Here is a 25,739-nt window from a genome sequence, read left to right as displayed (position 1 = left end):
ATTTTCCAAGCTGTTTAAAGGCACAGTCAACTTAGTCTATGTAAACTTCTGACCCACTGGAATTGTGATACAGTGAAATCTGTCTGTAAACAATTGTTGGAAAAATGACTTGTCTTGCACAAAGTAGATGTCCTAACCGACTTGCCAAAAATATAGTTTGTTAACAAGAAATTTGTGGAGTGGTTGAAAAATGACTTTTAATGATTCCAACCTAAGTGTATGTGAACTTCCAACTTCAACTGTACGTTCACATGACTAACTGATGACTGAACATTCTGGATCGCAATCAAGCTGTGTGGAAGTCATACATTTTTCATGGCTTTTTAAATATAATTTATTAGTGGGCCTATCAATAAAACAAAAATAAATCCTCTGTTTGGCTTCAACCTCACGATCAACTCTAAATTTAGATGATCTACTTACCTGGGTGAGTTGTAATCTGAGTTTTGTGTGTGTGTGTGGAAGCTTCATTAAAATGCCCAGAAATATTATTAACTTTGTATTACCAGTCACATTGCGACTAATGGAGAATGAGCAAATGATTACGTTAATATTCCCTTCTCCTGAGCAATGTAGCTTCCATTGGTTACAATTCATGATCCCTTTTTCTTATCAATAATTTGCCATCAATCACCTCCAGTAAGGACATTTACTGGGACATCCTGATCAGACACAAGACAATGAGACAGTGGATGGGAAATCTATTAAGACTTTTCATTTCTTCATGTTTTTTACAATACAATTTGAACACGTATTGATAACATTTTGCCTGAATAAGTTACATATTAATTAAATAAATACAATTAAATACTGATTTATTTTTGCCATTGGGTCATCCCCACACTATCTGGTTACAGTACTAGGATGAGATGAAGAAAGATTAGACAGTGATGTTATCAATCTGAAGATTATTCAGGAAGTTATCAGCATTGGAAGACATATTGAACTCCCAATGAATGGAGCTGACTGAAACAATGGCAACAGTTGTTTCTGATACTTCCTGATCTTGATTATGACAATGTCTCAGTCTCATCCCTCTTTGTCTCATTCTGGTTACAGAAAGCCTCAAGGGGGAAAGAAATACCTTCACAACACAGACAGACAGGAAGGGGGAAGGATCAGGCATTTGCAGCATAGCTTCACCTAGTCTCCTGTTGCTTTTCCTGGAATAACCTAGCATAGACAGTTCTCCCAACCAACCCACCAACCTCTCCAATGATTCTGAAAGTGATACACTCCTAACATAAGTCAGGTGATATCAGCACAGATGTAGGGGAAGAGAATGATTCAGATGAAAACCAGCATACACAGTGGTTGTCCAGGACCAGACAGAGTACAGTAGGCCTAAAGCATCTCCATTCACAAGAGGTAGCATGTTACTCTCCCGCGTTTCTCTCTCTTATCATCCTAAATGCAGCAGACAGAGAACGTGTTTGACCACCGGTTGTCCAGGACCAGACAGAGTACAGTAGGCCTAAAGCATCTCCATTCACAAGAGGTAGCATGTTACTCTCCCGCGTTTCTCTCTCTTATCATCCTAAATGCAGCAGACAGAGAACGTGTTTGACCACCGGTTGTCCAGGACCAGACAGAGTACAGTAGGCCTAAAGCATCTCCATTCACAAGAGGTAGCATGTTACTCTCCCGCGTTTCTCTCTCTCTCGCAGCCGACAGAGAACATGTTTGACCACTGTGATTATCACGGTCGTCAGTCTGTCCGATTGTCACCATTCAACATGGTTTTCTACAGTTCTACGGTGAAAGCTGCTCGTGAAATGCTTCAACATGAAAGCTTGGCAGATGATTGGTAACTCTGCTTAGAAGCACCTGCTGCTAACTTGTTGTTCCCTACAAGTGCTGTTTTGAATTCAAATACATTTGTACCTACACACTGAAGAAGGCTGTGAAGCTGAAACGTCTGTGTATGCTATCCCTGATGCAGTGAAAACCGTCAAATGAACTAAGCTTTATGCAACATCTTGTTGAGTGAGGACCCATTACACCATTTTGTTTAGAGTAACGACAAGACAGAGATATGGGGGCCTGGTATTTCCCAATGGCTGTGCCCTTCACGTACAGCATATTGCACTTAGCGCAGTGGTTATTATGCAGAGACTGGGTGGGGAACATCAGAACCATATATATATAAATAAATGTCTCTGGGGAACATTAGTAAGATCACAGTTTGTTGTTAATGGTCTTTAAGAAGGGTGTCGAGTCAGCTAGGAGGTTAGGAAAGCACACTATGTGTTGTATTCTCCCAATGAACATAACACAGGCCTGGTCCAAAAACAACCCCTAGCCCCTACACCCCTTTGGTTTTCTAATCTACATGAACCAGATAGGCAGAAGAAATATGGCAGAAGTTCCCCTAAGCCCATTGGAAGGCTAGGTGGAGCCGTCACCATACTGCTAACCGAGGCTGTGGGTTGCTCTCAGGCCAGGCCATAATCAGTGCTCACATACTTCACTAATTGACAGGCCATGCAACTAATCTGAATCACAACAGCTGAATTAAGTCTGTCATGACCTCAGAACCATTGGATCTGGTAGAACATCATGTGGAATAGAGAATAATATCTGCTCTGTAAATACTGAACGTTCTGACCCTGAGAATAAGCCCTTGGACTGCCTTGTCAATCACTGATAGCACGGAAACACAGACAACTTCATCATGATCCATGTTAGGGAGAAGTACAGTATTCACCTCCTCAGATCTTTTCTGATGGGACACCCCTGGTGGTCATTTAAAATGAATATGGCCAATCCCATGCGGACCCCTAGCCTCTAGCCCCTCGTACCAGGGCACAACTTCTAGTAGGCTGGATAGCTGTGAGCGATATGGGGAAAGTTCCACATAGCCTATCAGGGGAATGGTAGAGCTATTACCATATTGATTATATCTATCCAGTTCTATCCTCCTCATGTGCCTAGGGGGTAGGGGTTAGAGGTTGATTTGGAACTGGCCAAGAGAGAGATTGTGGTCTCAGGGAACACCTGTGTCATTTCCTGCAATCAGAACAGCCTCCCTTTGGGACAGATTTATTTCCTGATTCTACCTGTTTTTACAGTATGGGATAAAGCACTGAAAAAATCTTAAGCTAAAATCATGAAATTGTTTCATGAAATTAATTGCCATTGTTATCCTGCGCATAACCTTTATTTGACCTTTTTATCTCCATAACAACAGGTGTAAACAGTGACTGTGGCCCTTACAGTGTGTAGAGCACCAAGCTGTTTCCTCCAAACACTGTGGGAGGTCCTCATAAAACAGTGGCCACCTGTTCTCATACGCTGATGAGAACATACACTCTGGTAATATGGTCGTGTTGCAGGCTCTGAAGCCTCTCAGAGTGATTGCTATTTATCTCTTGGCTTAATAGGATGTTTACAGTTTTTTTTTCTCTCTTAAATAAAAAAAAGACTAGCATTGAATTGAACATAGTGGTTCATTAGGTTTTAGTGACCCCCTCACAGTGTTATATATTACAGCAACAGACTAGTGTTGAGACCACAATTAAAATAGGCACGAAATGTGGAAGCGGCTTTGCTCTCTCTCTTCTCTCTCTCGCTCTCTCTCTCTCTCTCTCTCTCTCTCTCGCTCTCTCTCTCTCTCTCTCTCTCTCTCTCTCTCTCTCTCTCTCGCTCTCTCGCTCTCTCTCTCTCTCTCTCTCTCTCTCTCTCTCTCTCTCTCTCTCTCTCTCTCTCTCGCTCTCTCTCTCTCTCTCTCTCGCTCTCTCTCTCTCTCTCTCTCTCTCTCTCTCGCTCTCTCTCTCTCTTCTCTCTCTCTCTCTCGCTCTCTCTCTCTCTCTCTCTCTCTCTCTCTCTCTCTCTCTCTCTCTCTCTCTCTCTCTCTCTCTCTCTCGCTCTCTCTCTCTCTCTCTCGCTCTCTCTCTCTCTCTCTCTCTCTCTCTCTCTCTCTCTCTCTCTCTCTCTCTCTCTCTCTCTCTCTCTCTCTCTCTCTCTCTCTCTCTCTCTCTCTCTCTCTCTCTCTCTCTCTCTCTCTCTCTCTCTCTCTCTCTCTCTCTCTCTCTCTCTCTCTCTCTCTCTCTCTCTCTCTCTCTCTCTCTCTCTCTCTCTCTCTCTCTCTCTCTCTCTCTCTCTCTCTCTCTCTCTCTCTCTCTCTCGCTCTCTCTCTCTCTCTCTCTCTCTCTCTCTTCTCTCTCTCTTCTCTCTCTCTCTCGCTCTCTCTCTCTCTCTCTCTCTCTCTCTCTCTCTCTCTCTCTCTCTCTCTCTCTCTCTCTCTCTCTCTCTCTCTCTCTCTCTCTCTCTCTCTCTCTCTCTCTCTCTCTCTCTCTCTCTCTCTCTCTCTCTCTCTCTCTCTCTCTCTCTCTCTCTCGCTCTCTCTCTCTCTCTCTCTCTCTCTCTCTCTCTCTCTCTCTCTCTCTCTCTCTCTCGCTCTCTCTCTCTCTCTCTCTCTCTCTCTCTCGCTCTCTCTCTCTCTCTCTCTCTCTCTCTCTCTCTCACAGATCAACTGTACAAAATCAACACTCAGAGACATTGCACACTTAGTCTACACAAAGTAGGAGCTCCAAGTATATTTGCAACAATTCAGATAAATATACAATGTGTGTGTGTATTAACACACACACACACATTGTATATTTATCTGAATTGTTGCCAATATACTTGTATTAACACACACACACCTACACAAACAGAAGCAGCCAGGCATGCACATACCACACAACCCTTACAGGGAAGTGTGTCTGCCAGCTCTCTCTCTCCACATGCCGACTGTGTGTCTGGCACTAGGGGAAAGGTCTGGAGACATGTACAAGCTGTGTGCCCTGTCTGTCTGCCCAGTCTGGCTTTAATGGCCTTTATGAATGACTCGGACTCAATGACTGTGGCTGGGGGAACAGTAGGGGCCCTGTTCAACTGGGTTTCTTTGTTTACAGTGGGAAACAATGTGTTGGATTGTGTGTGTGACTCCAAATATGCATTGTTCATTTGTTGTATTTGGCCATTTTTTATTTAACAGGACAACCCAAGGTTTGTGTGTGTGTGATTCCCTCTGCCAGTTATTGTTCCACCAATGCAACTCTATCTTTTTTCATCTCTTCCAATGCAGCAGCATCTGTCTCTCGACATTGCGTGGGGTACAGACCTGCAGTCACCTCTCTCAGACTACTCACTCACAGAGTGGACAGAGGGGATGGATGGATAGACTGATGGATGGACATTCACAAATCTGTTCCCATTGTTTGGGAGGTGTATGTTTAAGTCCGACTAACACACACACACACACACACACATACAAACACACCTAAGACCTTCACCACTGCTCCACCATGAGATCCAACGCTCGGTTGACGTTCAGATCCGAATTGAGGCCAAAGTCGGTCTCAACGAATGGGGCAGATGGAGGACTGAGAGGGCGGAGTCCAGAGGCTAGCGACCCCAACCAATCAGCAGGGTCAAAGGTTGCCTGAACCCGCCTCTTCCGTGAGGTCACAGTGGGAGGCAGGGGAGAAGTACAGATGGGGAGAGGGGGTGGGGCGGCTTGGCGGGGAACCATCGTCGAAGGCGACGGCGGGAGCTCCAGCAATAAGGAGGAGCAGAGAGGAGAGGATAGGAAGTTGTCATCCTTTGAATGACAACGGAAAGGCTGGGACTGGTCTGTTTGGGGAGGAGAGGAGGGGCTGGGGAGGATAGTGACAGGGGATTGGAGGTCTGAGACAGAGGAGGAGTGGGAGTCTAGAAGAAAGGGGTAGGGCAATACAAACAAACAAACAAACAAACAAAAGCTTGTAATTATCCATGACCAGTCTTGGTGACTACAGAACTATACATTGTCATTGAGAGGCCAGAGAGCTATCCACTCACCCACACAGGTGGTAGGTTCCTCCAGAATGTCCTCTATTGACTGACTGGGGTCCATCTAAGGAGGGCAGAACAGAGACAGGGAAATCACCCAAGGGTTTACTTGATAGGGTCACCATTTACAAAACACAATGAATGTCAGCAGTGACTCTGATTCTCACACACACACACACACGCACGCACGCACGCACGCACGCACGCACGCACGCACGCACGCACGCACGCACGCACGCACGCACGCACGCACGCACGCACGCACGCACGCACGCACGCACGCACGCACGCACGCACGCACGCACACACACACACACACACACACACACACACACACACACACACACACACACACACACACACACACACACACACACACACACACACACACACACACACACACACACACACACACACAACTTTGCAGACAGAGTTCAGTGTGTCAAATCGGAGGGCATGTTGTCCGGAGGGCATGTTGCTCTTGCTGCGGGCGATTCCCTGATCTACCTCTACGCCGACGACACCATTCGGTATACTTCTGGCCCTTCCTTGGACACTGTGCTAACTAACCTCCAAACGAGCTTCAATGCCATACAACACTCCTTCCATGGCCTCCAACTGCTCTTAAACGATAGTGAAACCAAATGCATGCTTTTCAACCGTTCGCTACCCACACCCGCTCGCCCGACTAACATCACCACCCTGGACGGTTCCGACCTAAAATATGTGGACAACTATAAATACCTAGGTGTCTGGCTAGACTGTAAACTCTCCTTCCAGACTCATATTAAACATCTCCAATCCAAAATCAAATCTAGAATCGGCTTTATATTTCGCAACAAAGCCTCCTTCACTCACGCCGCCAAACTTACCCTAGTAAAACTGACTATCATACCGATCCTCGACTTCGGCGATGTCATCTACAAAATAGCTTCCAACACTCTACTCAGCAAACTGGATGCAGTCTATCACAGTGCCATCCGTTTTGTTACCAAATCACCTTATACCACCCACCACTGTGACCTGTATGCTCTAGTCGGCTGGCCCTTGCTGCATATTCGTCACCAGACCCACTGGCTCCATTTCATCTACAAGTCTATGCTAGGTAAAGTTCCGCCTTATCTCAGTTCACTGGTCATGATAACAACACCCACCCGTAGCATACGTTCCAGCAGGTATATCTCACTGATTATCCCCAAAGCCAACACCTCATTTGGCCACCTTTCCTTCCAGTTCTCTGCTGCCAGTGACTGGAACGAATTGCAAAAATCGCTGAAGTCTGAGACTTATTTCCCTCACTAACTTTAAACATCAGCTATCTGAGCAGCTAACCGATCGCTGCAGCTGTACATAGTCCATCTGTAAATAGCCCACCCAATCTATCTACCTCATCCCCATACTGTTTTTATTTTATTTACTTTTCTGCTCTTTTGCACACCAGTATCTCTACTTGCACATCATCATCTGCTCATTTATCACTCCAGTGTTAATCTGCTAAATTGTAACTATTCGATCCTATGGACTGTTTATTGCCTACCTCCTCATGCCTTTTGCACACAATGTATATAGACTTTCTTTTGTCTACTGTGTCATTGATTTGTTTATTGTGTTATTGGCTTGTTTATTGTTTACTCCATGTGTAACTCTGTGTTGTTGTCTGTGTCACACTGCTCTGCTTTATCTTGGCCAGGTCGCAGTTGCAAATGAGAACTTGTTCTCAACTAGCCTACCTGGTTAAATAAAAACATAAACACACACATACACACTGACCAGTACTCTGTTAATGGCCTCCTGCAGCTCCTCCTCCAGACTGCGGACGCTGGGTGGGGCTTGAATGGGACTGGCTGTGATCTGCATAGGCAGCTCAAAGTCCTGGCCAATCATGTCCCACGGCTGGCAGCAGAACACCTGATTGGACAGTGGAGGAGGTTAAATTGTACATACTGTATGAAGCTATACAGTATTTAACGGTGAATATTGTAAATGGTAAGATACAATCACAGTGATGTGTTGCACTGTTTCAGCTAAATCTTGTGGATGATATGGTTGTGTACCTGTGTGAAGTTTGTTGGGGAGAGATGAGTCAAGTATAGGAGAGACCATAGTGTATCTGTCTGTCTGAGTCAGGTATAGGAGAGACTATGGTGTATCTGTCTGACGGAGTCAGATACAGGAGAGACTGGTGTATCTGTCTGTCTGTCTGAGTCAGATATAGGAGAGAATATGGTGTATCTGTCTGTCTGATTCAGGTATAGGAGAGACCATGGTGTATCTGTCTGACTGAGTCAGGTATAGGAGAGACTATGGTGTATCTGTCTGACTGAGTCAGGTATAGGAGAGACTATGGTGTATCTGTCTGACTGAGTCAGGTATAGGAGTGACTATGGTGTATCTGTCTGACTGAGTCAGGTATAGGAGTGACTATGGTGTATCTGTCTGACTGAGTCAGGTATATGAGAGACTATGGTGTATCTGTCTGACTGAGTCAGGTATAGGAGTGACTATGGTGTATCTGTCTGACTGAGTCAGGTATAGGAGAGACTATGGTGTATCTGTTTGACTGAGTCAGGTATAGGAGTGACTGATGTGTCTGTCAGGTATAGGAGAGACCATGGTGTATCTGTCTGTCTGTCAGGTATATGAGAGACTATGGTGTATCTGTCTGTCTGAGTCAGGTATAGGAGTGATTGATGTGTCTGTCAGGTATAGGAGTGACTGATGTGTCTGTCAGGTATAGGAGTGACTGATGTGTCTGTCAGGTATAGGAGTGACTGATGTGTCTGTCAGGTATAGGAGTGACTGATGTGTCTGTCAGATATAGGAGAGACCATGGTGTATCTGTCTGTCTGAGTCAGATACAGGAGAGACTGGTGTATCTTTCTGTCTGTCAGGTATAGGAGAGACTAGTCTGTCTGTCTGAGTCAAGTGTGTTAGTTTACCTGTGTGAACAGGATCTCTGTCTGTCCTTCCCTCTCTGGTGTCCCTCTGGGCCATCCTGGATCCTGTTGCAGGAAGGGATGGAGGGAACCCCCACAGGATAGAGACAGAGGAGGAGATAGCCTCTCCCTGGGCCTGCTCCTCATCCTCTCCCTCATCCCCAGCTCCAGGCTCAGCTCCTGCTGCTCCTGCTCCGACCGCCAGGGGGCGCCAGTCGACAGTGGCAAAGAGGAGCATGGGGGGAGACCGGGGCTGGGTGTCGACGATGGGGTTAACGCAGCGGCCAGGAAGCCACACTGCTCCCCCACCACACTGACCCCTATTCCATTAGATTTACCATTCGGAATGCCATTAACAATTCCGTTTGGGACCCCGCTCAGAATTCCAGTGGACTGGATGTAGACCTGAGGGTTAGGGCTGTTGGTGGGGGAGTCAGTTCCAGAGCTGGGGCTGGAGCTGGGGTAGTGGCTGGGGGTGAGCAAGGAGGTGGGGGTAAGGGGTTCCTGGCTGGTACCCAGCTGGCAGAGGGGCACAGGGGTCAAGCACAGGTGGGGCAGCTGGAAAGGGCGGAGCCTCTGGAGAAGGGCGGGCTTGGTGCCGGAGACAGGAAGACCTCGCTCACGCAGCTGCTGTCGCAACTCAGACACCTGGGAGAGAAGGAGGACGAGGTGTGACAGAGGAGAGTGTCAGGGACAGCAAATAGAGAGGGATGAGAGAAAGAGGTCAGAGAATGAAGAGAAGCAAGCAAGGACAAAAGAAGGAAGAGAAGGTACAGATTAATAGGAAGTGAGAAGTGCTATAAACATTCAAATGTTCAAGTGATTGTCCTGCCCATATTACCGTGAGGTCGACCAGGTTAGGTGGGTGGAGCTCAGACTTGTTGGAGGGACTTGTGTCCACAGAGGTGTGGTTTGTTACCATGGATACAGGCTGAGGGTTTTGGTGCATGGCTCCAGAGAACCTCACCATTTGGTTGGTGTCTCCACTTTGATAAAAACAAAACATTCATGCTAGTTGCCAGCGCTCATGTAATGGTTAACCAACTTTAAATGGTCTGATGAACAGTACAACATCTGAATGAAACCACAGTTCTTGTGAGAAGGCCCAGGGGGAGGGAGGTTTGGTGTATGTAGTGCTACCTACCTGGGTGTGACGGTGAGCTGCTGCTGGTCCTGTTGCTGCTGGTTCTGCTGTTGTTGTTGTTGTTTCTGAAGGATCTGCAGCTGGAGGAACACCTGCTGTTGCTGCAGGAGGCTGGAGTAGGCGGGGTCTAAGAGCTGGGCTGGGGTGGGACTCCTCTGACTGGCCCCTCCCCCTGAGCACAATGTTAATAATTATCGACTTCCCTGCTATTTAGTGGACTCATTTTGACAACATTTGTCATGTAAAGCACATTGGGCTGCAAGTATTGTATGAAAGATAATATATACATAAAAGATAATCATGATTTTTAAAGTATAAAGACTATTACCGGCAGTCCCGGCCGTCCCTCTCTGGTCGGGGGGAATGTACTGATGGTATTTGAGTTTCCTCATCTTGGGCTGTGAATCCCGTGGTTTCCGCGGGCGGGGGGGGCGAGAGGAAGTCAGGGAGGGAGTAAGGGAAGAGGAGTCGGAGGGAGGTGTGAGCGACCGGGCTGTCTGAGAAAGGAAGAGGGGGGAGAATGAATCAAAGTAATATTTCTCATATCCCATATTTTTATTAGAAATGTATTATTCAAGCATTGTCAAAATACATAAACAGTATAACCTGAGAGAGGTCAGATCAGTTCTGATTAGTACAGCCAGTTCTAAAATTACTACCATGTTATGAGTTCCTAAGGCAAAGTTAACAGCAGGATGTATACAATATGTCATGTAACATATGTGCTCCTTTCAGGTTGAACAGTCAGTATCCTATAGCTGAATCCTGGCATTAAACGCATGTGTGAAAGCGTGACAACTGACAGTGTGTCCAGTCAGCTGTGACATCTAGCAGGTGTGTGTGTGTGTGTGTGTGTGTGTGGGGGGGGGGGTGCCTAAATCCATAGGGCATAGTTCCGTTGGTAGTGACTGTCGACACTAATAAATGCGTAACACCAGAGTGAGTGTGTACATTATGCTATGTGGTTGAATACCTATCAGACACCGGGAGAAGAAGAGACTGATATACTGTATCTGTCCCTCACAGTCGAACGTCTGTCTCTCTATGCAGACAATGCATTAACATCTGTAATACCGTATATGCATGGGATTATTTTTAATTGACTTTACCACCAATCAATCAATAAATCAATCAATTCATTGTTAATGCTTCAATCAATTCATTCTTAGTTTCTTGAATGCTTTTTACAGATGCATTTACACATTGTTCTGGATGTGTGTTTGGTCTATTTCTGAGTAGCCCTGTTCCAATACCTTTGGCAGCAGGGGCGTGGCATGGGAGGTCAGATACATCCCCTTTGGTCTCCCGGTCATTGCCATGGAGTTGGAGTCGCCCACGGTCATGCTCATTGGCTGGCTGATGCCCTCGGTTGCTGGGAGCAAAGCCAAGATAGACTGGAGGAAAGCAGGACAGAAATATAAACAGGTAATAGCAAAGGATCTGATCCAAACATGACTTGCAGTTCTAAAGTCAGTTTTGTGTTTCCCGTGTTGATGGTTGAGGTTAGGTTTTAGGGAAAGGTAATCTCACTTGATGGTTGAGGTTAGGATTAGGGGAAGGTAATCTCACCTGATGGTTAGGTTTTAGGGGAAGGTAATCTCACCTGATGGTTAGGTTTTAGGGGAAGGTAATCTCACCTGATGGTTAGGTTTTAGGGGAAGGTAATCTCACCTGATGGTTAGGTTTTAGGGGAAGGTAATCTCACCTGATGGTTAGGTTTTAGGGGAAGGTAATCTCACTTGATGGTTGAGGTTAGGTTTTAGGGAAAGGTAATCTCACTTGATGGTTGAGGTTAGGTTTTAGGGGAAGGTAATCTCACCTGATGGTTAGGTTTTAGGGGAAGGTAATCTCACCTGATGGTTAGGTTTTAGGGGAAGGTAATCTCACCTGATGGTTAGGTTTTAGGGGAAGGTAATCTCACCTGATGGTTAGGTTTTAGGGGAAGGTAATCTCACCTGATGGTTAGGTTTTAGGGGAAGGTAATCTCACCTGATGGTTAGGTTTTAGGGGAAGGTAATCTCACCTGATGGTTAGGTTTTAGGGGAAGGTAATCTCACCTGATGGTTAGGATTTAGGGGAAGGTAATCTCACCTGATGGTTAGGTTTTAGGGGAAGGTAATCTCACCTGATGGTTAGGATTTAGGGGAAGGTAATCTCACCTGATGGTTAGGTTTTAGGGGAAGGTAATCTCACCTGATGGTTAGGTTTTAGGGGAAGGTAATCTCACCTGATGGTTAGGATTTAGGGGAAGGTAATCTCACCTGATGGTTAGGATTAGGGGAAGGTAATCTCACCTGATGGTTAGGTTTTAGGGGAAGGTAATCTCACCTGAACATGGACGGGACTGTGGTTAAGGGGCAAGACCCCAGGGGACAGGTCACTCAGCGATTGGTCGTCTAAGAACCCCAGCGATGAGGAGAGGGCTGGTGATTGGAGGACCCCGAGTTGCTCGGGAGACAAGGAGGAAGAGCAGGAAGAGATGTCATCTTGGAAAACATCTGAGGAGAGAGGGAAGGAGACTGGGCCTAAGGGAAGAGGGGGAGGAGGAATAGGTTAATTAGTAATGACATCTGGACTGTTTCATAACATCTATAGTTACTTCATGCGTGTGTGAGTTAACTCACGGTTCTCCGGAGGCAGTATGTGTTTGTGTATTAGGTCCAGAGGTCCGGGCCGATGCTGGACCTTCTCTCCAAGGTTGTTAGCCAGCCGAGCCTTCTTCTGCCTTCCGGTCCCACATACACTCCTGTCTAGAGAGAGAAGCAACACACTCCTGTTTGTTAGAGAGAAAAGCAACACACTCCTGTCTATTAGAGAGAGAAGCGACACACTCCTTTCTGTTAGAGAGACTATAACTGTGTTGACGTGGACACTCAATCCCAGTTCAACCCAGCAGGGTTACCCAAAACTTCTGCCTTAAAGGAACCACATACCCCTGGAGACACATAAATAACAACACAACCAGAAATGCAACAATAATAGTGGTATTTTAATCACAATGGACAATGAGAAGAATAGGGGGAGAGGATAGAGAGTAGAAGAGAGAGGAGGACAGGATAGAGAGTAGAAGAGAAAGGAGGAAAGGATAGAATAAGAGAGACGAGGAGATGATAGAGAGTAGGAGAGGAGAGGATAGAGATAAGAAAAGAGAAGAGAGGATAGAGAGTAGAAGAGAGGTGGAGAAGAGAGAAAAAAAGAGAGGATGAGAAGAGAGAGGAGAAGAGAGAAGCTGACAGGAGAGGAGGAGAGGATAGAGGGTACTAGAGAGAGGAGGAGAGGAGGAGAGTAGAAGAGAGAGGAGGAGAGGAGAAGAGAGAAGGGGCGAGAGGATAGAGAGTAGAAGAGAGAGGAGAAGAGAGAAGAGGATAAAGAAGAGGAGAGGATAAAAAAGAGGAGGAGAAGAGAGATGCTGACAGGAGAAGAGAGAGGAGGAGAAGATAGAGAGTATAAAAGAGAGGAGGAGAGGATAGAGTAGAAGAGAGAAGAAAAGAGAGGATGAGAGGAGAAGAGAGAAGCTGACAGGAGAAGAGAGGGGAGGAGAGCATAGAGAGTAGAAGAGAGAGGAGGAGAGGATACAGATGAGAGGAGAGGATAGAGAGTATAATTAGAGAGGAGGAGAAAGATAGGATGAGAGGATAGAAAGGAGAAGAGGATAGAGAGTAGAAGAGAGAGGAGGAGAGGATAAAGATGAGAAGAGAGGAGGAGAGGATAGAGAGTAGAAGAGAGAGGAGGAGAAAGAGGGGATGAGAGGATAGAAAGGAGAAGAGGATAGAGAGTAGAAGAGAGAGGAGGAGAGGATACAGATGAGAGGAGAGGATAGAGCGTAGAAGAGAGAGGAGGAGAGGATAGAGAGGAGGAGAGGATAGAGAGTAGAAGAGAGAGGAGGAGAGGATAGAGAGTAGAAGAGAGAGGAGGACATGAAAAAAGAGAGGAGGATCTGTCCATCATTGCTTGGCTTGACAGGTTGTATCCAATGAAACCTGCCTGTAATGGAGAGCAACATGGTTCATATATATGTGTGATTGACAGCCAATGGAATACCAATTCCATCATAGGGCTCTGAAATCAATCATTTCCAGGCCCAGGGACATGTACTAGTCTGTGGCGACCTAAATGCCAGAACCGGACAAGAACCTGACACCCTCAGCACACAGGGGGACAAACACCTGCCTGGAGGTGACAGCATTCCCTCCCAAATGTGCCCCCCTAGGCACAACTATGACAACATAACCAACAAAAACGGGTCACAACTCCTGCAGCTCTGTCGCACGCTGGGTATGTACATAGTCAATGGTAGGCTTCGAGGGGACTCCTATGGTAGGTACACATATAGCTCATCTCTTGTACTGTAGACTACTTTATCACTGACCTCAACCCAGAGTCTCTCAGAGCGTTCACAGTCAGCCCACTGACACCCCTATCAGACCACAGCAAAATCACAGTCTACTTAAACAGAGCAATACTCAATCATGAGGCATCAAAGCCAAAGGAACTGAGTAACATTAAGAAATGCTATAGATGGAAGGAATGCAGTTTGGAAACCTACCAAAAAACAATTAGGCAACAACAAATTCAATCCCTTTTAGACAAAAATCTAAGAAAGAAATTGAGAAACCTGTACAACCAAAAACATAGAGACCCGGAAAACCTGAGTCTACGCCTTCACTATGGTGAATCACTAAAACAATACAGAAATACACTACGGAAAAAGAAGGAACAGCATGTCAGAAATCAGCTCAATGTAATTGAAGAATCCATAGACTCTAACCACTTCTGGGAAAATTGGAAAACACTAAACAAACAACAACACGAATAATTATCTATCCAAAATGGAGCTGTGTGGGCAAACCACTTCTCCAATCTTTTTGGCTCTATAACAAAGAATAAAGAGCAAAAATATATGCATGATCAAATACAGATCTTTGAATCAACTATTAAAGACTACCAGAACCCACTGGATTCTCCAATTACATTGAATGAGTTACAGGACAAAATAAAAACCCTCCAACCCAAAAGGCCTGTGGTGTTGATGGTATCCTCAATGAAATGATCAAATATACAGACAACAAATTCCAATTGGCTATACTAAAACTCTTTAACATCATCCTTAGCTCTGGCATCTTCCCCAATATTTGGAACCAAGGACTGATCACCCCAATCCACAAAAGTGGAGACAAATTTGACCCCAATAACTACCGTGGAATATGCGTCAACAGTAACCTTGGGAAAATCCTCTGCATTATCATTAACAGCAGACTCGTACATTTCCTCAATGAAAACAATGTACTGAGCAAATGCCAAATTGGCTTTTTACCAAATTACCGTACAACAGATCATGTATTCACCCTGCACACCCTAATTGACAACCAAACAAACCAAAACAAAGGCAAAGTCTTCTCATTCTTTGTTGATTTCAAAAAAGCCTTTGACTCAATTTGGCATGAGGGTCTGCTATACAAACTGATGGAAATTGGTGTTGGGGGTAAAACATACGACATTATAAAATCCATGTACACAAACAACAAGTGTGCGGTTAAAATTGGCAAAAAACACACACATTTCTTCACACAGGGTTGTGGGGTGAGACAGGGATGCAGCTTAAGCCCCACCCTCTTCAACATATATATCAACGAATTGGTGCGGGCAATAGAAAAGTCTGCAGCACCTGGCCTCACCCTACTAGAATCCGAAGTCAAATGTCTACTGTTTGCGGATGATCTGGTGCTTCTGTCACCAACCAAGAAGGGCCTACAGCAGCACCTAGATCTTATGCACAGATTCTGTCAGACCTGGGCCCTGACAGTAAATCTCAGTAAGACCAAAATAATGGTGTTCCAAAAAAGGTCCAGTCACCAGGACCACAAATACTAATTCCATCTAGACACTGTTGCCCTAGAGTACACAAAAAACTATACATACCTTGGCCTAAACATCAGTGCCACAGGTAACTTCCACAAAGCTGTGAACGATCTGAGAGACAAGGCAAGAAGGGCATTCTATGCCATCAAAAGGAACATAAATTTCAACATACCAATTAGGATTTGGCTAAAAAATACTTGAATCAGTCATAGAGCCCATTGCCCTTTATGGTTGTGAGGTCTGGGGTCCGCTCACCAACCAAGACTTCACAAAATGGGACAAACACCAAATTGAGACTCTGCACGCAGAATTCTGCAAAAATATCCTCTGTGTACAACGTAGAACACCAAATAATGCTTGCAGAGCAGATTAGGCCGATACCCACTAATTATCCAAATCCAGAAAAGAGCCGTTAAATTCCATAACCACCTAAAAGGAAGCGATTCCCAAACCTTCCATAACAAAGCCATCACCTACAGAGAGATGAACCTGGAGAAGAGTCCCCTAAGCAAGCTGGTCCTGGGTCTCTGTTCACAAACACAAACACACCCTACAGAGCCCCAGGACAGCAGCACAATTAGACCCAACCAAATCATGAGAAAACAAAAAGATAATTACTTGACACATTGGAAAGAATTAACAAAAAAACAGAGCAAACTAGAATGCTATTTGGCCCTAAACAGAAAGTACACAGCGGCAGAATACCTGACAACTGTGACTGACCCAAAATTAAGGAAAGCTTTGACTATGTACAGACTCAGTGAGCATAGCCTTGCTATTGAGAAAGGCCGCCGTAGGCAGACATGGCTCTCAAGAGAAGACAGGCTATGTGCTCACTGCCCACAAAATGAGGTGGAAACTGAGCTGCACTTCCTAACCTCCTGCCCAATGTATGGCCATATTAGAGAGATATATTTCCCTCAGATTACACAGATCCACAAAGAATTCGAAAACAAACCCAATTTTGATAAACTCCCATATCTACTGGGTGCCATCACAGCAGCAAGATTTGTGACCTGTTGCCACAAGAAAAGGGCAACCAGTGAAGAACACACACCATTGTAAATACAAACCATATTTATGCTTATTTATTTTATCTCGTGTCCTTTAACCATTTGTACATTAAAACACTGTATATATATAATATGACATTTGTAATGTCTTTATTGTTTTGAAACTTCTGTATGTGTAATGTTTACTGTTAATTTGTATTGTTTATTTCACTTTATATATTCACTTTATATATTATCTACCTCACTTGCTTTGGCAATGTTAACACATGTTTCCCATGCCAATAAAGCCCTTGAATTGAATTGAATTGAATTGAGAGAGAGAGAGAGAGAGAAAATGTACCCAATTGTCATACTTGAGTAGAGGGAGATACCTTAATAGAAAATGACTCAAGTAAAAGTAACCCAGTAAAATACTATTTGAGTAAAAGTATTTGGTTTATTAAATATTCTTACGTATTAAAAGTCAATGACATACATCATTTCAAATTCCTTATTAGACAGCACAGTTTTCTTTTCTTTTTTTACGGATAGCCAGGGGCACAACGCAATGCACTCAGACATCATTTACAAACAAAGCATGTGTTTAGTGAGTCCGCCAGATCAGAGGCAGGGATGATGACCACGTATTTCCTTGGTAAGTGTGGCATTGGACCATTTTCCTGTCCTGCTAAGCACTCAAAATGTAACAAGTTTTGGGTTTCATAGAAAATGTATGATAGTAAAAAGTACTAGAGAGAGAGAGCGAGAGAGAAAGGGGAAGAGAAGACAGAGGTAGGTGATGAGGAGTATTATGCTTTGCTGGGAGCATACTAAATGAGTCAGACAACAGACAGCAGGAATACAGTGGACAGACAGACGGGGCATCATCACCTTGTGCAGTTTTAATGTTCAGACCACACAGGGGCGACTTCTGAGTGGTGCCATCGTCAGTTAGACGCTGCATTGGGAGATAGCAGGTCAAACCAGAAAGCCAGTTTTGGGGTCAGTTTCAATTCATTTAAATGACATGGCCTAAATTATCATTATTTCTTTATGCAAATAGATTTTGATTACATAGGGTTTTCTTTTGTCATTGTAACAATCTGTATTGTTACTATTTGCATTTACTGTAGCCTACGGTAACAGTGGGACAACAAGTCTCTTCTTTAGTTTGAGAGAAACAGTGAGCTACTTACCAAAGCTTTACTCTGGTCTTTCTCTCCTTTGTGAGAGGAACAGGCAGTTTTCAACCCTAGAGAGGGAGAGGGAGAGAGAGAGAGAGGGAGAGTCAGTCTCATTAGAAGGTAGTGTAAAGAAGAGAGAACACCCAACCCTGTCAGTAAACATTAACAGTAACTCCACTCACCAGAGTCGATTTCATTTTGCCTTCGGTTCTGAATCCTCAACTGCAAGACTGAAAGACAAGCAGTAGACAGGTGGTGAGTTAGATGTATGAGAATACCTGGAATAACCTGCAAGGTAACTCTGGGTAAAAGGTACTGTCCTATGTTCTGTAGTACAATATCCTTCTGTAACATGTGACTGAGCAATCTCTGCACAAAGACACCCACTCCATCCACACACCTTCACACTAAGAGGTTAATTGGGGGAGGGGCAAATAGGTTTGGCGATGTTTCCCACAATGCATTCCAGTGCTGAGTTTTGAGATCTGAGAGAAATGGAGGGAGGGATGGGGGGAGGGGACAGCAGTATGAGAAGGGTTTGGGGGGTGGCTGTAACTATTTATCCGTCAGTACGTCTATTTCTGTCACCCCCATCCCCCCTTCAGCTGTCCCTCTCTCTCCAGAACTCTCTACCTCCCTCCCTTCATCACGGTCATGCACGCTAAGTCAATTCTTCTTCCCCTATTTTCTGTCAGCCGACCGCCACTCGAAAAGAGACCCCATTACATTACTTCAGTAAAAACACCACTTACTAGAGTAAACAGCTACCTCTTAGCCTGGAAACACCTACCTCTTAGCCTGGTTACTGCACCTCTTAGCCTGGTTACTGCACCTCTTAGCCTGGAAACACCTACCTCTTAGCCTGGTTCTACAGTAAACAGCTACCTCTTAGCCTGGAAACATCTACCTCTTAGCCTGATTACTGCACCTCTTAGCCTGGTAACAGCTACCTCTTAGCCTGGTAACTGCACCTCTTAGCCTGGAAACACCTACCTCTTAGCCTGATTACTGCACCTCTTAGCCTGGAAACACCTACCTCTTAGCCTGGTTACTGCACCTCTTAGCCTGGAAACACCTACCTCTTAGCCTGGTTCTACAGTAAACAGCTACCCCTTAGCCTGGAAACACCTACCTCTTCACCTGATTCTACAGTAAACAGCTACCTCTTAGCCTGGAAACACCTACCTCTTAGCCTGGTTACTGCACCTCTTAGCCTGGTAACAGCTACCTCTTAGCCTGGTAACTGCACCTCTTAGCCTGGTAACAGCTACCTCTTAGCCTGGTAACAGCTACCTCTTAGCCTGGTAACTGCACCTCTTAGCCTGGTAACACCTACCTCTTAGCCTGGTAACTGCCACCTCTTAGCCTGGTAACTGCACCTCTTAGCCTGGTAACAGCTACCTCTTTGCCTGGTAACAGCTACCTCTTAGCCTGGTAACTGCCACCTCTTAGCCTGGTAACAGCTACCTCTTAGCCTGGTAACTGCACCTCTTAGCCTGGTAACAGCTACCTCTTAGCCTGGTAACAGCTACCTCTTAGCCTGGTAACACATACCTCTTAGCCTGGTAACTGCCACCTCTTAGCCTGGAAACGCCTACCTCTTAGCCTGGAAACACCTACCTCTTAGCCTGGTAACAGCTACCTCTTAGCCTGGAAACACCTACCTCTCAGCCTGGTAACTGCCACCTCTTATCCTGGTAACAGCTACCTCTTAGCCTGGAAACACCTACCTCTTAGCCTGGTAACTGCCACCTCTTGGTAACTGCCACCACCAGCTAACTCTTAGTACCGTATTGGACTGGGTACTCTGACTCACATAGGCCTCCATGCTGACTCGGTCATGGTACTGTATGTGTTATCGGTTGTGAGGTGGAATAATTGATTGGACTCTCAGAGGTGAAATTTGACCAGATTTGTGTACCGGACCCAACTAAAGTTACAGACATAGGCCCTGGCCCGCTCCAGGGAAATAACACATGCAATCATCACTTAAAAGGTACCCAGAAGAGTTGATTGACTACTTATAAACCATTTATAAGCCCTGTACAGATGGTAAGTCAATTTAGTTTACCGTTAACATTTAACCATCTGTAACTGAGTGGAAACAAATGAAGCCAGAATATTGATGACAGATAAGAGCAGGAAGGTGACTGTGTAAACTACTGAAGTTGTGCATGGATTTAGCTCAGTGAGATTATCTTCCCGCTTTGGGCAAGCATTCATGGACAGAGAGAAATAACAGAGATTGGATTGAGGTTATAATCGGCTCCTCAACCGTCTATAATGTGAAGTAAGCTCATAGTGAACCTTATAGGTTATCAATGATCATTGAGTTGTATTCAAGGTTTAAAAAGGCTTCTAAAGTTAGTAATTTTCCCTTTAAAATGTATCAACCCCTACAAAAATGTCACATTTTTACCGTCCAATAGCACACATTTCCTGTTAGTGCAGGATTTTTTTCCTGCCATGAGAAACTGATCTAATAAAATGGTTGGCTATCACCACGACTGTCCACAGGCACAGTACACCTACCGCTTTTCAGCTTTGACCACAGTCATGGTAGCATACTCAGGGTATAGTAGTACATCTTCCTCAATACAAGTTACACAACCCATATTGCCATCCTTCCATCCATAGGCGATTAATTCAACATCAACCAATCAGACAGCATTTACCTATTGACAAAAGTATTGATTGGTCCTTCATAGCCTTCAACTATTTCCTCCATAGCTGAAGAGATAGTGGGCTCGAAGCAGCAGGACAGCTGATACTTAGTTAGCCAGTCTAACTCATTTAAATGTCTCTTCTAATGAATCCAATCTGGAAACCTCAAGACACTTCCTGGTATTTAAATAAATAAATACACTCATCAAATCTAATCTGAACCTCCAGCTGCCCAAGACAGGCCTGGTAATGAACAGCTGTTGGAACAAACAGCAGGAATGTCTCTATGACCTCATTTCCTGTCCCTACCAAGCCTCTTTATGACAGCAGCAGACTGATAACAACAGCGGCGGCCATTTTTAAGGGGCACGTTCCAATTCTAGAACACAACTGCTGCTAGTTAAAGGACAGTAACCTATGGCTGATGGACCTAACACAAAACATAAAGCCCCACTCCAACAGGCCTGGCCCGATGCAGCCCCACCCCAACCGGCCTGGCCCGATGCAGCCCCACCCCAACCGGCCTGGCCCGATGCAGCCCCACCCCAACCGGCCTGGCCCGATGCAGCCCCACCCCAACTGGCCTGGCCCGATGCAGCCCCACCCCAACCGGCCAGGCCCGATGCAGCCCCACCCCAACCGGCCTGGCCCGATGCAGCCCCACTCCAATAAGCCTGGCCCGATTCAGTCCCACCCCAACCGGCCAGGCCCGATGCAGCCCCACCCCAACCGGCCAGGCCCGATGCAGCCCCACCCCAACCGGCCAGGCCCGATGCAGCCCCACTCCAATAAGCCTGGCCCGATTCAGTCCCACCCCAACCGGCCTGGCCTGATGCAGTCCCACCCCAACCGGCCTGATGCAGCCCCACCCCAACCGGCCTGATGCAGCCACACCCCAACCGACCTGATGCAGCCCCACCCCAACCGGCCTGATGCAGCCCCACCCCAACCGGCCTGGCCTGATGCAGCCCCACCCCAACCGGCTTGGCCTGATGCAGCTCCACCCCAACCGGCCTGGCCTGATGCAGCCCCACCCCAACCGGCTTGGCCTGATGCAGCCCCACCCCAACCGGCCTGATGCAGCCCCACCCCAACCGGCCTGATCCAGCCCCACCCCAACCGGCCTGGCCTGATGCAGCTCCACCCCAACCGGCCTGGCCTGATGCAGCCCCACCCCAACCGGCCCAGCCAGATCCTCACCTGAGCGGAATTTGTTCCGGATGAGAAGCGACCTCTCAGAGGCCAGCAACGTCATGATGAAGAGGAGGAGGGGAAGGAGGGATGAGAGGAGGAACAGAAAGAAAGAGTGGAATCCTGTTTTTATTCCCACTTGGGTGGGAATCAGGAGGAATGGACTCTTCTGATTCTGTCTCTCTCTGTGTGGAAAGCAGAGAACAGATAGAGGGAGAGATGGAACAGAGAGAGGGAGGTCAATGCTTTTGTTTATCCCTTGAGAAAAATATATTGACACTGAGTACAAGACACAGACCAGAGCAGTAGACAGAAGAGAGTTATGGAGTGGAAAGAAGTAGAGAGACACACCATCTGACACACACAGGATAGAGTGGACAGTAGTAGAGACACACCATCTGACACACACAGGATAGAGTGGACAGTAGTATAGACACACCATCTGACACACACAGGATAGAGTGGACAGTAGTATAGACACCATCTGACACACACAGGATAGAGTGGACAGTAGAAGAGAGACAACATCGACATTGACTAGACCACGACTCTCACGGCAGACTTCCACAATCACAGAAAGAGAGGAGAGACACACATACCGTAGATAAAACTAGAAAGAAAGAGGAAGAGACAGTAGGAAGCATTTAGAATGACAGAGGAAAAGGAGGAGAGGCGAGGAGAAGAGAGAGACAGGGTGAGTTAGGCCATATGAGTGACCGAGACAGAGGCAGTGACAGATACCCAGATGCCAAACAGTGAGTGCACAGGGGACACTTATTATAATGGACACATAAAAAGCCACACCTATCACAGAGGACACAACTATGCAGAGGAACGTGCTCCGATGGCTGGATGCACAGATTTAAAAGCGAAAGAAAGCGAAAACTGCCACAGAGAAATGTATGCTTTTATCTACACACAGAGAACCATGGGAGAGAGACAGAGGTTATTACCACTAATTCACATATACTTCATTAATGCACACACACCATTTATTGACTATATTGACTATGCCGCTGGCCACCCATAAGACAAATTGGGAAAGCCTGAACAGCATGAAAGTGGACACACACAGAGTGACTGAGATTATTTACACAAGATCACTGATCTGGTGTTCATTAACACACAATCACACACACAGTTATTTACAAACTAGATTAGAGCACTACCCATACAGTAGGGTATTGATGAGTCCTCATATCACACAGTGGGGCACTGAGAGAGAGAGAGAGAGAGAGAGCGAGAGAAAGAGAGAGAGAGAGAGAGAGAGAGAGAGAGAGAGAGAGAGAGAGAGAGAGAGAAAAAAAAAATAAGGTAGAATGAAAGATAATACTTACTGAAATAGAGAGAGAAGTCCCTTGGGGGAACTTGGAGTGGGTTTAAGATTAAATTAGAGAGAGGTGCAAGAAGGAAGAGATAACTTCAAGTGCGTTTAATGACGATTTCTTTCATGTTCCTTTTCTTGTCATATTGTCTCTCTCTCTCTCTCTCTCTCCACACTCGTTAATCCCCTGGAAAAGAGTTCTAAAGGTGGACTTGGGGAGGAAAGGATCTGATGTTCCTTCCTTATCATAGAACTAACCTTATCCTTCTCTCGCTCTTTCTCTCTGGACCTCTCCCTAAAGCGTCCTGGTCACTCCCCCTCTCCCCTGTCTCTCTCTCTACCCCTCTCTCACCCCTCTCCCCCTCCTTCACCCGTCCCAGCAACATACATCTGCTGACTGATTGGCTGATTGATGGAGAGATCGAGTGACGATAAGTGGTTGTGTGTTTGTGTCTTTGTCAAAAGTATTCACAAAATGGATGACTCATGTAAACATGCACTTGACATTGTTACAAACTTTGACCAGATACCCTACACTAGTCTGAGGCCTATACTTTTTCCTCCCTTATCTATTTAAAAGCAAATAATGATTAGGGATACTGGATATTGCGGAGGTGTGAAATGGTGTGGTAGGTATGTGTAGAGTTCCATCTGATAAGGTTCTATATAAATCAAGGAAGCAGCGTCCATGTCTAAATACCTACGTCATCCTCTTACACATGATGTATTCTGTGTGTCCGTGCTTCAGTTTACGTCAGTGTATATATCTGAATATGAGGTGATACTGTACCTGACTGTATCCAATGCATTTTATCAACTGGCACTGCTAGCAGTAAAACTGTGTGTGTGTGTGTGTGTGTGTGTGTGTGTGTGTGTGTGTGTGTGTGTGTGTGTGTGTGTGTGTGTGTGTGTGTGTGTGTGTGTGTGTGTGTGTGTGTGTGTGCGTGTGTGCGTGTGTGCGCGCGTGTGTGCGTGCGTGCGTGCGTGCGTGCGTGTGTGTGTGTGTGTGTGTGTGTGTGTGTGTGTGTGTGTGTGTGTGTGTCAGTAGGCTTAGCAGGGGGAGAGGGGGACATGTGGGACGGGAAGGGTGGTCTTTGCAGGAGCACCTGTTCTGTTAGTTTGACAGACAGGCTGGTGTGTGCTGGTTCAGCAGTGTAGTGCAAGGGGGGGGGGGGGGGGGGGGGGGTAGTGAGAGGGAGCGAGATGGAGTGGTGGGGAGGCAGGGAAGTAATGGGAGAGTGAGGTAGAAGGAGAGAGAGGTAAGGAGTCAGGACTAGAGGAAGAGAGGAATGGAGGAGAGGAGAGGAAGAGAGGAGAGGAAGGGAAGACAGGAAAAGAAGTTACAGCTAATTAATTATGTTCTCTGGAGAGAAGCACATATTGATCCATAGCCTGGTTACACTGAGCACAGCTAGGAGAGACTTACTGCAGCAGACAATCCATTGGTACAGACACCATCCAGATAACCACCAGTCACAGCCACAGTCAGTGCCACTGTATGGTAAATTGTGGTTGTATAGATTTAGATGACAATAAATTATGAGGTTTACTCCTAAATCCAAACTTGGCAGACGTTCTACAGTGGTCTAATGTGAGAGGAGTCCCTTTCCACACCATATGTTGTGTAATGTAGATCCACCTCTAAGCTATATGTCTCACTCCCTTTAATTATTTTATTCATTGGCAAGATTAGCAAATTTAGCCATGACATGCCAGCAACAAATTCTGGACCGACACATACACGCATAACTGACCAAATTATGAGAGACAAGCATTGTCATTTTGAATTCCGTAAAACGAGTGTGGAAGAGGTCATATTTGTATTGTTGTCTATCAACAATGACAAACCACCTAGGACTGACAACTTGGATGGAAAATTACTGAGGATGATAGCGGATGATATTGCCACTCTTATTTGCCATCTCTTCGATCTAAGCCTACTCTAAAGTGTTTGCCCTCAGGCCTGGAGGGAAGAAAAAGTCATTCTGCTACCCAGGAATAGTAAAGCACCTTTTAAAGGCTCAAACAGCTGACAAATCAGCCTGTTACAAACCCTTAGTAAACTTTTGGACCAGATACAATGCTATTTCACAGTAAACAAATGAACAACAGGCTTTCAGCATGCTTATAGGGAAGGGCATTAAACATGCACGGCACTTACACAAAATACTAATGATTGACTGAGAGAAATTGATACTAAAAAGATCGTGGGAGCTGTTTGGTTAGTCTTCAGTGCAGCTTTTAACATTATTGATCATAATGTTTTGCTGAAAAAACATCTGTGTTATTGTCACGTTCTGACCTTTATTTCCGTTGTTTTGTATTTATTTAGTATGGTCAGGGCGTGAGTTGGGTGGGCAGTCTATGTTTGTTTTTCTATGTTTTGGGGCATTTCTATGTTTTCGGCCTAGTATGGTTCTCAATCAGAGGCAGGTGTCATTAGTTGTCTCTGATTGAGAATCATACTTAGGTAGCATGGGTTGCACTGTTTGTTTGTGGGTGATTGTCTATGTTGATGGCTTGTTTCAGCACAGGTCTCATTTTGTAGCTTCACGGTCGAATTTGGTTTATTGTTTTTGTTACTCGTTTGTATAGTGTTCAGTCTTTCTTGATTAAAGATTTGCC

The 25,739-nt window shown here is 45.6% G+C and overlaps 1 protein-coding gene across 2 annotated transcripts; it reads right to left on the bottom strand.

Annotated features, from left to right (window-relative positions):
- Window positions 1–4,952: 4,952 nt before the first annotated feature.
- Window positions 4,953–23,475, bottom strand: LOC110508924 (uncharacterized). 2 transcript variants are annotated; one of them, XM_036968518.2, is made up of 15 exons: window positions 23,128–23,475; window positions 21,800–21,975; window positions 18,118–18,165; window positions 17,948–18,003; window positions 17,643–17,709; window positions 12,525–12,650; window positions 12,229–12,425; window positions 11,154–11,294; window positions 10,229–10,397; window positions 9,901–10,072; window positions 9,598–9,742; window positions 8,760–9,404; window positions 7,591–7,728; window positions 5,830–5,884; window positions 4,953–5,700 (listed from the first exon to the last, which is right to left on the bottom strand). In XM_036968518.2, the coding sequence occupies exons 2-15, from the start codon at window positions 21,852–21,854 to the stop codon at window positions 5,279–5,281; spliced, it is 2,436 nt and encodes an 811-aa protein (XP_036824413.2). In that variant the 5' UTR covers window positions 21,855–21,975; window positions 23,128–23,475; the 3' UTR covers window positions 4,953–5,278. The 2 variants fall into 2 exon arrangements, with proteins under 2 accessions (XP_036824413.2, XP_036824423.2); XM_036968528.2 differs by having other exon boundaries at window positions 12,229–12,419; window positions 23,128–23,457.
- Window positions 23,476–25,739: the final 2,264 nt, after the last annotated feature.

Source organism: Oncorhynchus mykiss, chromosome 3, assembly GCF_057628025.1.
Source record: "Oncorhynchus mykiss isolate SJ-2025 chromosome 3, ASM5762802v1, whole genome shotgun sequence".
NCBI lineage: Eukaryota > Metazoa > Chordata > Actinopteri > Salmoniformes > Salmonidae > Oncorhynchus > Oncorhynchus mykiss.
The sequence above is the reverse complement of the archived record's forward strand: the minus strand, read 5'-3'. Positions and strand labels throughout refer to the sequence as shown.

Excerpts from the sequence above, each read along its gene's own strand:
- LOC110508924 (XM_036968518.2), bottom strand. The coding sequence starts at position 21,854 with ATGACGTTGCTGGCCTCTGAGAGGTCGCTTCTCATCCGGAACAAATTC. Across the intron at positions 18,004-18,117 it reads GCAAAATGAAATCGACTCTG|GGTTGAAAACTGCCTGTTCC; the intron begins GTGAGTGGAGTT and ends CTCCCTCTCTAG. Across the intron at positions 10,073-10,228 it reads AGGGACGGCCGGGACTGCCG|GGGGAGGGGCCAGTCAGAGG; the intron begins GTAATAGTCTTT and ends CATTGTGCTCAG.